Source organism: Varroa jacobsoni, unplaced genomic scaffold (assembly GCF_002532875.2).
Source record: "Varroa jacobsoni isolate VJ856 unplaced genomic scaffold, vjacob_1.0 scaffold_1132, whole genome shotgun sequence".
NCBI classification, from domain to species: Eukaryota; Metazoa; Arthropoda; class Arachnida; order Mesostigmata; family Varroidae; genus Varroa; species Varroa jacobsoni.
The window spans coordinates 149,566-163,098 of NW_019214034.1; the positions used below are offsets into that span (position 1 = coordinate 149,566).

The 13,533-nt window shown below is 40.0% G+C and overlaps 1 protein-coding gene across 4 annotated transcripts; it reads right to left on the reverse strand.

The window, feature by feature from the left end:
* Positions 1-238: 238 nt before the first annotated feature.
* Positions 239-10,057, reverse strand: LOC111266959 (uncharacterized). 4 transcript variants are annotated; one of them, XM_022844853.1, is made up of 6 exons: positions 9,910-10,057; positions 5,877-6,136; positions 5,278-5,541; positions 2,619-2,916; positions 1,868-2,162; positions 239-1,732 (listed from the first exon to the last, which is right to left on the reverse strand). In XM_022844853.1, exons 2-6 carry the CDS (start codon positions 6,102-6,104, stop codon positions 1,582-1,584), a joined length of 1,236 nt encoding a protein of 411 aa, XP_022700588.1. In that variant the 5' UTR covers positions 6,105-6,136; positions 9,910-10,057; the 3' UTR covers positions 239-1,581. The 4 variants fall into 4 exon arrangements, with proteins under 4 accessions (XP_022700588.1, XP_022700584.1, XP_022700585.1 ...); XM_022844849.2 differs by having other exon boundaries at positions 5,877-6,449; positions 9,910-10,056; XM_022844850.2 differs by lacking the exon at positions 9,910-10,057 and adding an exon at positions 9,561-9,889 and having other exon boundaries at positions 5,877-6,449.
* Between the last annotated feature and the right edge of the window lie 3,476 nt (positions 10,058-13,533).

The following is a 13,533-nucleotide window of genomic DNA, read 5'->3' on the forward strand; positions in this document are numbered from 1 at the left end:
TATTATGTTAATTCAGGTGCTTCTGGAACTGCACGTTATCACGTATTTCATTAAACCGATCTCGGCTTGGAATGCGATGTTCTATTCTTAATTATATACAGGAAAAGTATTTTTTTTCTAATCATTTCTTAGTGATTGGTTTTAATGACATTGAACATAGATGACGAAGGAAATACGTCGTTCCTTAGTTCAATTTTTGCTTATAATAATATTTTTACACTGATTAAGGACAGACAGGTAAGCAATTATTTAAAATTTTTGTCTAATTTAGTACACTTCAGGTAATGAACACCATGTGTAACCGCCAAATAGGTGCACTTATTAAGAACACTTTGATGATTCCTTATTTCCGCACAATGCACTTCTATGCCATTATGCAGTCCACAATTTTAAATCTGAGTGAACAACAAATGCACCATCATTTCGGTTGACGATGCATCAATTTTTTACATTCGTGCCGCATTTATGTGGGCAAAAGTAGAACTGAAATCATGAGCAACAGCCCCCTGCCTTGATCTCCTTTCTGTGGCGAAGGTAAAATCTTCTGATAGAATCACGTCTAAATATCATAGAAGGTGCCGTATGATAATCCAATACCATTAAATATTACAAGGCGGAAAATATAGGTGGCGCATTAACCAAGTAACCAACTTTAAGCAGTTACAATCATTTCAATTATAAAAATATTAAAGTAATGCTTAATACAAAACGAAAAAATGTAATAGAAATTATTTTCACAACACAACTATAATTCCTAGGTAGACTAGCTACGTCCAGTACGTGCTCGCGTCTACACTTCGTACACCGGTTGATCACTTTTGTTATTTTCGATTTTACTCACCGCTTTGTACATGATACCCAGACACGCACACACACGCATACACAGAGATAAATCTATACTTAACTGTACCTCTTGTATAAACCATTATCTGCAAATTCTCAACTAATAATTATTACATGATCGGAACATCGAATGGCCTTCTTGTCTATCTCAACTTCCTTCTGCATAGGCTTTGTGTAGCAGTATTGACAAACTATGTGCTCTTAGGTTGCCCTGATTGGACGCATCCATCGGGACGTACTTATAAAATGTGTGTAAGTATATTGATGGTCTATTTAATGTTAATCAGTAGTAAACGCCTTAACATACTTTCTATTGTTTTTCATTGCTTTAATAGCTTCGTATATAAAATGCCTGTAGAGCTGCGTAGATACAGAACTAAACATCACTGAGGCCGAGCTCAGGTCAGGCACTATTGAAGATACCTGCAGATATGTCATCTATAGTACAGCAATATCGTATTGTATTCTACAATGCAAGACTAGAGTCCCTTTCTTACAACGAATAGAACGTTTTAGTGTGTGGCTATATACTATTTCGCTGCGTCGAATGTCTTTTTATCGACTTTGCTAGAGGGCAAAGCACCAACAAGAAAATAATGCACAGAAACGTTGGTTATTATTGTTGTTTTTGTTGTTGTTGTTGTTGTTATTGTTGCTGTCTAGATACCCATGCGGGAGCACAGAACAAGTATTTTTGGTAGTGTTCATAAAATGACCTACATATTATTCATAAAAAAATTAGCGGCTGTCATCTTCATGACGTCTGCCATTATCGTCGTCTTCTTGATTCAGCATATCGATAAAATGCTCTACAGCGACGTGTAGAGAAGCCGCTAAAGTGCGCGCAAGTCGTTCAGTTTCGCGGCGCTGTCTTCGCCGCTCCTCCGACCTGCAATAAAATACATATTTGCTTATTGTGGCTAAGTAGATTAAGATCACTGGGCGAAACTGATCTTCAAACAGTACGATTTTTACATCAGACTTCTCTAAAAACTAGTTTTAGTGGGGATTTTAGGGGTATTACCTTAATGTTGCTAAAACATCCTCAGGCACAGCTTGCTGTTGGGGCCCAAGAGCTACGGGCGGCCCTTGTGCTAGCCTCTGTATAAGTGATTCCATATTAATAAGACGATTTTCCAGAGATGCGTGGTCACGCTCTCTACCGGCATAATTAGATGCTTCTACGGATCTCCTAAGAGCAGTAAGTTCATCGAGAACCCTCGCGCTTTGTTCCACCCTATGCCTGTCCCGTTCTAACATCTGTTGATGAAGATTCGCTACTTGGGCTTCAAGATCCATTAGACGGTTCGTCAATATGTCTAGTGAATAGATGCACACATCCATAACAATAGTTAATAATGCTATGCCAGGTAAGAATCATGTGGCTGTGAAAGGAATATTACTACAATGAAGAAGACATAATATGTCTTCTTTTTTATAATATATAAAAGTGATAAACTGTGTTCCAACCAAAAATAAAAAAAACTGTAATCGTTCCACACATTAACAAAATGCGTCACTGTATAATAATTGAGATTCAATAATATCAGCTTTCCACGAACGCCACCGACAATTGCAGATGCAAAAACTATCATGTTATTAATGTTAATTATTAATTAGTTGATGTTATTAATGTCTGCATTAAAATAATATTACTAAGATGGTCAACGCATACTCTATAATCTAAAATGTATAGTCTACATCTGCGTTGCTGATGGTTCCGTTGAAAAAGGTATTTCATAAACGTCCCGTACAATCACGTCCATATTACATACCAACAGGATATGTTTGATTTCCAGCTGCAATTGGCCCTATGAGCACGCCATTGTTATCCACAGTTTGAACTCCTCCACTTATCGCTACTGCTTGCGCCATTCGGGCTAACGACCCTGGCAAATGTTGCTGATTTGTGTTCATCCCCATAGGGGAACCTCGAGGTTCTATTCGAAGGTCGTGACTACCTGGTGATCTCCGTGGCCTAAGACGCGCTCCCCCGCAGTGGCTACCGGAAGCTCTTGCGTGTGCCCCCGCGTGAGCGCCCGAAGCGTCAAGAGCCATATCGGGTAAGCTGTGCTGCTTGCACACATGTTACGTTATTAACAAACCTTGTCAGAAAACCTATAATATTTTGTATCGGGTGTGCTAAAAAATTCCAGTCAATTTGAACGTTCCCGGAATGCAAGAACAAGTTTCTACCCGTGCTTCCATTTTATGTCAGTCCAGCCCAGAAAGCTGAATCCGCTACATATATGAAAAACAATGTTCGCTAAATATCCTTCCAAGGACCGCTTGCATAATGCAAACCGTCTCACGTAATTTTAAACCACAGCTTTGCGCAGTTCAACGTTAATTTTATTAGTGATTTCACGTGTACAGTGTTTCAGGCCGTGGATTGTTTTCGGCGTTAGATTCTGTCTTTCATATAGCAAATAAGAAAAGATCGAAAAGAGTCAAATTACAGGACCGGGCGGCCACTAGATGTCACCGGTGCATATCGAGATCAGCTGGCCTGGGCACATGGCACAAGCAGATTATTTGTTTCCGCGTGGTGTGACAAGTCGCACTATCTTGTTGAAGCCAAAGGTTGTTTGCAATCAATCCGTTCACTTCAGTTTACGAAAATGCTTGCAACACCAACGATAAAGATGGCCATTGACTGCTGCTGCCATTTCATCATCATTTTCAAAGGAACAGAGCCCAATGACGTCTTCATTCCACAGGTCGTACCATATAATGATATTTTGCAAGTGATGCGGTTGTTCGAAACTAATCCTTGGATCTTTCATATACGACAATTTTATTTACTCTCACAGCCCGGCGTGAAATGAGCTTTCTCGGAAAAGGTGATGACATCAAAGTAATTATTTCGTATAACGTGGGCTAAAAGTTTCTAGCCCTGAAATCACATGTTGGTTTTGCGCTTTAATACGAATAAACACCGCTGACCACATGTTAGTCCTATATCATTAATTCTTAAGTTTAGTGTACCCTGTAGGGATAAATATGATACAAAATGAGTGCTTTTTGGTTAGCGGACTTGTTAAGCTTAACTCGTGCTGAGGTCGTCGGATCGGCATCCACGCTGCAGCGATCTTGCGAGTTGTTTGTTCTGTTTGTCGTCTGTTTGGTTTCACTTTATTTTCAAATGAGGTAGTTCTCCAAATTTCTTAATCAATTGCCTCAACGTTTTTTTCCAGCAAGGAATATTGTCCGTGTTCTGTGTGACACATGTGGATTGTCGCCGTAATAAAGCTTCTATTTGCACAGTAGATTTTACAAGAAACAAACATTACTTTAGACTACAGCTTTTCATAGTCACAAATCACACATACTGCCATGCTTATTGTTTGACAGTCGTGTAAGTTTCACATATTACAGACACACGGGAGGAAGACGAAATCGATTTTAGATATTTAACTTAACCTATATTTTTTACACAGAGTGATGCATTTAAATTGGAAAAACGACGGGCTCCTGGCCATTACGGGCATGAGCTTATCCGTTACTTCTGGTGGTAGATAAAAATCTTTTTCGAACAAACCAACAAGTTCATGGTGAACAACGATACGTCATTTTCATAATTTTAGCAAGGATCAGCTATTATCCAACTTTTCCACGCTGCACAAACGTCACCAGGAATAATTTCTTTTTAGCCCAAAACTCATGGCTTACGTTATTGTTAGTTTTTTGCACATCTGAAGAATCCGATGAAAATTTTCTGAGGCAAACCGGATAATCCTCAATAGGGTTTAGAGTTGAAGGGCTAGAAAACTTATCACAGTGGCTTCAAAACCATGTTTTATATATTTACTTTTTTAATACAGAAACGAACAACCATTTTAGAGGGAAGGGTATCAAATGGAATCCTTTCGGTAAGCTCTAAATATTAGTGCCTTTGAGCCTTTTTGCGCTGTTTGAACTTTTTTTTAAACGTTGTGAGCCTTTGTATTTTGCGGATTTTTGGTCTGCTATCCGCCCGTGATTCGGTTACATTTTTTTTGTATGCAGCGAACTAGAACAAGACATGAACCAGTTTACACCTTCTAATATCAGTTGATCCACGGCTACTACTACACGTTTATTTGCGGATTAACAAAAGATATTCTGTAAATCACTAGTTAAGAGTTTAAGTCTCAATTTAAAGCTGTAATCAGGGTAACTGGTGGTGATATTGAATAGACATAATACTCAAAAGTAGAACTCCTAGCACAAGCTAAACATTTAGTTGAAATATCTCAAAGCACAAAAAAGTTCTAAATTCAGACGCGCCATTCTGTATAGGTATATACCCAGAGAGAGGAGAGAACGTGCGCTACCATACATAGGACATATTTCAACTGTATGCAAGCCGGTTTAAATATTACAGTAAAAAAAATAGGTTGATAGTTGAATGAAATATATTATAAAACGTTTATAATGAATGTGCAAAATTACCTGCGCTGCTGCAGCTGCCTGGCCTTGGGCTTGGTCTGCATCTAGTGCCATATCAGGCAACCGTTGGTTATGCAGTGCTCCCATTCGATCAATGTCAAAGTCAGGAGGAGGTGGATCTCGGCCGGCGGCTCCGGGTAGGCTCACGTCGGGTGGATTGGCAACGCCAGCACGCTGAAGGACTAACGGGTTACCCATAAGTCCAGGGCCACCTACAACTATATCACCAGCCACAACAACCCCGCCGCCTCCATTTTGTTGCGGCTCCTGCAATGTTTTTGTATCCAACATACGATTATGTTTAGTATGTTGTATTTACACTGAGACACATGCCGTCGACGTAAAGGTTGCAATTCAGCTCGTTAACTACAACAGATGGATAACCTCGACTGCTCAACAGCCTGCAAATGCAATTCTGCGTTTCATTAAAAAAGGAGCTTAAATCTGGTCTAGCAGGGTATCTCGTAAATACGATTCTTCGGCACGATCAATATCGGGTACTGGTGGATTAAAAAATCAAATACCAGCCGTTAGCAATGTACATAATACATGTATCGACGTATTGCTTCAAAACGACTCGATATTGTGAATAATAAGCTAACCTGAACTCGAAGTAGGTCAGGAAAAGCGGCCCATTCTGGTGGATTGTTTTGATTATTCAATGGATCGTGGTCGAGAGGATGGCCATGAGCCGGCTGCGGTAACTGCTGAATGTTATTGTGATTGTGATGTTGCAGTTGTTGGGGCGGCTGATTTTCGAGGTTCTCGCGCCCTTGGACCTCGTTGTTGTTGTCGTTGGCTTCCGCATTTGCATCGTTGTTATTGCTCATTTTCGTAATTGCATCAGTACTGCCACCGTAAACTATAATTAATCATGAAATTTACTGTTGCTTATACTGATGAATGCAGGCTTCAAGGCTTTGAGAGCATTGGCGAGTGCAGGGAGCATCGACACTAACGGTTTAGAGGTGAGGGGTCCATGTCAACTATCAAGCATAAGAGTTGCCGCATTATTTTGCCTGCGGCGATCTTTTCCCTTCTTTTGTATACGTGGTGTATTCTAATTACGCAAGGAAGCTTCAATAATGAAATGCACAAAAAGCAACACGGACGACATCCCCATTTCTGGTTCTCGAATTCGGTTTTTGTATAAATTTGTTAATTACGCTGGCCAACTGCAATAATACAATAAAGGCAGTATTTTTTCAAAATGATTGAATTTTCCGGTTTATAAATATAACATGCTTATCTAGTATTAACAAAACACAAACAGTGCCTGTCGTGGCCTCTAACTACAGATCTGGTCATACCGCAATGACGCAATAAATCTTAACTAAAGATTCGGACAACTAAGGTATTTCTTGGTTCTAAACGTATCTCTGATTTCATTTGTAAAAGGTCAGTATTCCAATCTTACAACAAAAACCACAGTTTCACACATCAGCAGGTATAAGTCCTTGTTGTAAATGATGGTGAAAAAGTGATTCATTTATCGTATATTTCTTACCATCCCTAATAATTTAAATAATACACAATCTATTAAAGAAACTACATGAACTTGCAATAACCATGAGGCAACAAAGAATTCCGAGATTTTGTATTCAGGCAAAGAAAATTTAGAGTATTTGACCTGCTACTTTCACGCCATAGGCATCACCGATTCCATTTACTTACTGGCCTATTTATTAATTCTATATTGTTTTAATAAAGCAGTTTCGCCAATCAGAACGTAGCTTGTATATGATCGGCCTAGAAGTAAGGTTCGTTCATACTCTTAGATATATATGTGACGTTGGACAAAAAAGCAACCAGTTCGTATTGGTTTTTTGTGTACCCGGCTACCGCAAATGAATACTATAACAAAAATAACGACTATCATCTGGAGTTTTTATCTTAGCCAATATTGCTGTCGTTGATAGGCTTATAGTTGCAGAGAGATATGACTGAATCGATGCTACGTAGCTTGGGGATTTTTAATTCAAGGAAGCAAAATAAAAAAAAACCGTCGACTTCCAAGGATTAAATATTAAACAGAATGAAGCAATCAAATTGACAAGATCTCTATAGGATGCCTAAAAAGGCAAATTACACTAGCCACAAAAACAAACTCATCACAGTTTACCAAAAACGGAATCTCTAATTGGTTGACAAACATCTTCCATTGAGCAACATTAACCGTTAGTTGCGATAAGTCTCTCATGTCAAAATGTTATCCAATAAAACATTCAAATTTAGTTTTGTAAAATTGTGATTTCGAGTACAGCAAGTTGCTATTGAAATAAACATCTAGATCCCGATATTTGTATTTTCGAACTTATCGGAAGTTTGGCATAAATCGGCAAAATATCTTATGGCAATCTACGATGATTCAAACCAATTGGATAATTTTGTCACACACAGTTCAAAGCTTTCTTTCTGTAGATCGCAGGGACAGCTCGTCCAGATTCGGTTCTCAACATACTGAATTTATTTTTTTATATATTTATCTTTCGCCATTCCCTGCCATCTTACCCATGAGCAGCTTTAGTAGATTTGCCTAGCGGACCACTTACCTTCCCCGTAACCCAGTAATTATTCTCTTTGATTATACAAACGACACACTTCCATGAGGTACAACCCCAACTGAACGAAAATAACATTGGATAATTGTAAATCGCTCTCAACTAAATGTTGCTCGAATATTTTAAATCTGGTTCAATTTTTTACAGAAAATCTCATTGTTCAAAAGACGTCTTTGATCATCCAGTTCCGAAACATGTAATGGTAATGATCTAAAATCTTTCGAAGTTTGTGAGGCTAGAAAAGGGACGGAGAGGCGATTTGGAAGTCGAATCTATGACTTATTATTTGAAAACTATTATATGCGCTTGTAGTCTACGAATTGGCATCTAAATCGAAGACGCACAATACATACTGAAAGTACTGTCCGTAAATTTGCTTTATTCGAGTCTTCTATTACGTTTAAAAAAGGCTATATTTATTTCATTATTGCGCATGTCTGTTTGTTTATTTTCACATACCCTCAAAATCTCTGTCGATCGTCTTTGCCGCAGCGTAATCACTATCATTCAAATTTTAAGTCTACCTAGTTACATCAAGTCTTGCCGAAAATGTTTAAAAGAAGTATACCCGGACATGAAAACAGCGTTACACGCATCGTTTATACGCGCACAAAATTCCTTTATTTTTTTGGTTCGGTTTCTATTCACTGCGAGGTTGGGTCTACTAGATGTTTTATTGTAAGCACGGCTCATTTAATCATCGGTTATCGCTGATCAGAGACTCTGCGTCAGCTCCAGACTGGATTGGCTTCACTAACATACGTCTACACCCTGATGATTGCTGTGATAATCATTATCGTAGCCACTTTTCTATCATTACTACGACCACTATCGCACAACACTGATACAGTGACAAAGCGCGTAAACAACAGAGTCGTCCTGACTATGTCTGTCTGTATAACCCTACTCATCATAGTAGAATAAGATATACCATGTAAGTGGGCAAGTGAGCACCGTTTTCAGATCACACGCTCGGCGACGGAGGCGACCTTGGTCGCCAAGTGACGAAACACGTCTATGTATTATCCGATCGAATGGGTTCACCCTGTATGCATATATGCATACGTTGTCTAAGCCATTCTGTGTTCAGCAGATAATGTCTCGTCTTTTGGATGGATAGCCCGAGACATACCCTTGTCATGTTATAGATCTTGCTATGACTGCGCTCTAATGGTGCTAAAGACTAGCATGCTTTCCATACTACAACTACAGTGGGTGGTGTCCGCCAGCAAGCTGCTCCGCTCACAATATGAAAACACACAGCCATACACACAAAACTTCCCACATTTTTTTATCTATATTACCTATATTGATCACAAACTGATCGGTTGACAGTTCGAAGAAAATGTTTCTACATCGACTAACATAGCAGAGGCTCTGTAACCACCGATTATGTAGCTTGCAATATGTATCGATTGATAAATAAGGCATCCATCTGGGGTGAACGAATCTTGCTATAGGCTACTACGGCTTTTTTTCAAGATACTCCATAAGTGCGTTAAATACTATCCGCACTAAATGAACACACGGACACAGTTTTCGAACAGTGCGAAATAGTGCGAGAAATGCAACTGAAACTATCGATTGGCCTATTCGAAAAACCTTAAATAATTGAAAGTCATCCTCAACAACCGTATCGCAGTACTTGTGCAATGTAAGTACGATAGAAGAATAGACATTGTAAGAATTACAACACGTAGTGCATGTATTGCAGAATCCACTTACCACATGCCAGCATCATTCGTTCCACCGTCATTCCTGACGGCGATCGATACAGGAAAATGCATTAATAAAAAAACGAATCAATGACACAAACGATCTCCATAGAATAATTTTTCCAGAACAGACATTAATACGAGATGGTCGACAATTCACTGTAGTAGCACTACATCGGGTTAACCCTTTCCGCTCTCTGTTAAAACACTCGTACATGCACCGGCTCGTTCCGTATTGCCATACATAAAACACTAACATTGTCACTAACGAGAACAGGTTTCCAACGAAAGCTTGAGTCATTGTGAGAAATTAAGGACTATTTTATTGCGACATGCTTGCAGGTAATGAAAATACGTACCGCCTATACTAATCCGATAGTTCTACTTTGCTAATAAAAACATACGCCTTGAGTTTAACGACTTGAGATATATTTAGTGAACCTCATATACTCGTTTCGGAAAAACCGCATTTCGACAACTACCCATAATACTGTTTACAATTATGGTAATCGACGGAACAAACCGGACTGCTCCAACACTTATGGCTGGGTCAGTGCATCCAGGATCAAATATACTTTATTGAGTATATATATATATATATATATATATATATATATATATATATGTTGACTTAAACGCTAAATGAATGTTTTCTTTCGCAGATATAATTCTATATATTAATCAGTAAAATGTCGGTTACCTACCCTAAAATGCTTATAGCAAGGCAGAGATAATAGGTTTCGCGAGTTACAGCCCTAAAAATAGTAAATTTCATGTTGAAACGTAAACATTAGTTAAATCAATTCAAGCTTTTGCTTTGCTTTCAGTCCTTACTATATCAATAGGATAATACAGCTCGTATTTTAGGTGATTCCTTTCGCCTTCGTCACCGTAGGAGCACATCTGAAATGTGGGAAATTATGTCTGTATGATCTTCATTGACATTCAAATACTGTTAATTTTTTATTTCGAATAAATGTTCCATTAAATCTATATACTATGTTTAATCGTACGGTACCCCTGATTGCAACTTGTCGTAATGCTTCTTCTTCTATTAGGTTTGGTGCATGACATCGTGTTGAGTTCAAAATAGTTCCGCCAAACCAGAAAGATCACCCTTTCCCAGTTCCCTTTCGACGATCGAAATAGGTGGCGCCACCTAGTGCTGCTCCGGGGCAACCCGATCTTCGTCTCCGCACTAGTCCGTCACTCCGAAGGACCTAGCGGCCCGTACAGATTAACAGTGCCCGCCAGCCACCTACCTGTATGGTTTGTCTGTGTCCGCAGTGGCCTCTTTCGTCCTGAAAAAGCACTAAAAATAATCCCTTTTTGCTTTTCATTTTGTCAAAATTGCATCCTTGTTCTATTGAGCGCGCGATACTATAATGAGAGTTGGAGACAAAGGGATCAGTTCTTTCAAAAATCGTTCGTAACCCAGAGTAGTGGAGATATAATAAGGTAGCCGTGGTTCTCGTCTAGGCGGTCTTCTTTAAACCCACCGTAGTCGCGACCGGTTAGCCTGCAGCAGCGACTTACGGTTGCAGCGGATTCTTTTGCATGACGAGAGTATACGGAAACCGTGAATACATCCCTCTGTGCGTTTCAGTCAATTTGTGCAATGACCAGGCTTCGTGTGTCCATCGATACGCGTTCACCAGGATCTGAATATCCCTGAGTGAACCAATGCCGTTTGTTTGATTTGTGTCGAGTGAGTGCAAAGTGTATACAGTGCCCATTGTGGGGTACAGCTGTGTATGTGTATGCGTAGCTCTCCGTATGCAACCAGTATTGATACCATCCATAGAAATAATAATAGCACCAACAGCAAAAGAAGAAACTTCGTCACTCTGTCCTTCAATAATCTATATCAATACAAAAAATCAATTAATATAATAAGCTTCGCAGTGTCTCGAAAACCCGACGGATACTGTATGAGTATGGATCAAAACAAGTACGGGTAATTATCAAATAACTTCGACTACTCGTTTCAAGTGGATATCTTTCCTGTCTATAGTATACAGTTGAGTTCAGCTCAGTGTAGTGCGGTTATCTATAACGGAGAACAAGAGAGACTCTGCGTCACATTGGGGAAAAGCAGCGGCAAAAGCACATCATCTCTTGGCGCGCTACGACTGCTCATGGAGAAGCAATAGTCAGTCGTCACCCGGCGTTCTATGTCTGCACCAGGCAAGTAGTTAACAAGAACCGCGCGCACCCGCAAATGCACTAGAAAAGCGAGTACAAACGACGACGAGCAAGAGTGTAGACAGGAAATGACAGCGTACGAGCGTAAATACATATATACAGTGAATAGAGTGCCGCCTCCGGCGACATGCTGTGTAGCATGTATCGAGGCAAGGACCAATTTGTGTCAAGCGTAGAATGTGGGAGAACTTGCCGTGACATTTCGTTGCATATTTATTAATAGCTCTACATAGCTTGAACCATCATTGTATACAGATACGGGTAGAAGTTACTGATGTGAGGGATCGACGCGATCAAAGCGAAAAGGATATGCAGTTTGAGTTAAGGTTATCTGATTCGTAGAGTTTAGATTTAGTTCGACCTAAATGAATCAAAGGTGATAGGCGCACAGAATTTCGGCTGATCTCGTATGATATAGCCGAAACCTTAGGAAGGATGCATACCTTCGACTATTGGTAATATGCAGTGTTTGTATATATATACATGTCTGGCGTAAGTGTAGCATAAGATCCCTCGGGCAATTAGGCCAGCAATTAGCGTCACAATTGGGGTAGCTGTGTTTGCGGGAGGTCGAATTAGTTGCACTGGCTTTGCTAGTGGTGGTGCTAAAAATCAAGAGCAGCAGAGCTGCAGTAGTCGTAGGTATGATGCAACTAAGATTGCGATTTATGGGATTACGACCGCACCTTCCGCAGGCCAGATTCTGAGGGGAAAATAGGACGGGGGAGAGAGAATAAGGGATCTGGGTTATCATAGCTGCTGTTGTGCGCGTTGAGGTATCGACTAGTCAGGACGCAGTTTTCCTGTGTTCGACTTGATTCGTGATCAGTCGGCCTGCTCTTTGCCGCTAGATGTCGACAAGTACCATTATCGAGGGTGTATGCGAATAGGCGAGTCATCATCAGTCGTGTGTGGCATATCCACGATTATTATGCGTCATTATGTCTATTATGTAAGACTATCGCTCTCCTAGCCTGTATTACCCCTGCAACTGCTGCTGTTGACCCGGTGAAGATAGGGGAGGAGGCTAGAGTCCTTCCTCTGGGTCTCCGTCACGCGGCAACGATCTCGAAAGCCAATCCAGGACTGCTCGTAGCTTCCCGTACCTGTAACTACACATCGAAAAGGTCATTGGCGAGTAACTGATGGAATTCAGCCATGAGGGAGCTAGCTGGATTGTATTCAAACTAGGTCGTCTCTCCCGGTTTCTCGCACCCTACATGAGCTTGGCTTGGTTTGTTGGAAGCTGCATTGCGTAAAGTACATTGTGTGTCGATCTGCGTCGAAGCGACTGTAAGGACAATTATCTATTAATGAATATTTGCCCATATCTAATAATAAATGTTTGTAAATTAAGGTATGGCAACGCAGCCAAGCATCGCTTCCGGCGGCTGCCTCCCAGCACGAAGCGAAGTGTATCTACGCTTGGTTTCGAACCTATATTACCTCCCTATATTACATGTTCCTAATTTTGCAAGCTAAACGCGTCACAGACAGCACCATCGCGGAAACATTCGGTTGTAATTCAACAAATTTTACTCACGTAGTCTGTGATTCGAGTGAGTTGCTTTTTAGAGAACAACGCTATTGAAAGAAACACTTTTTCTTAAAATCGACTAAATGTTGACAATGTATTTTCGCTACTGCTTGATGCTAGCTTAATAAACGGATAAATGTACCTGAAATCAGTAATTATCAAGAGAAGAAGAATTGTCCCATTTTGAAAGCAAACCTTAATCTCTAACTTAAAGTAAGATAGTTCGCAGACTTTTACATAC

Bases quoted from the DNA above. Each gene is read 5' to 3' on its own strand.
- LOC111266959 (XM_022844853.1), bottom strand. From the start codon at position 6,104: ATGAGCAATAACAACGATGCAAATGCGGAAGCCAACGACAACAACAAC. The intron at 5,542-5,876 runs GTTAGCTTATTA...AAAACATTGCAG, and splicing joins CTGACCTACTTCGAGTTCAG to GAGCCGCAACAAAATGGAGG. The intron at 2,917-5,277 runs GTAATTTTGCAC...GTGTGCAAGCAG, and splicing joins AGGCAGCTGCAGCAGCGCAG to CACAGCTTACCCGATATGGC.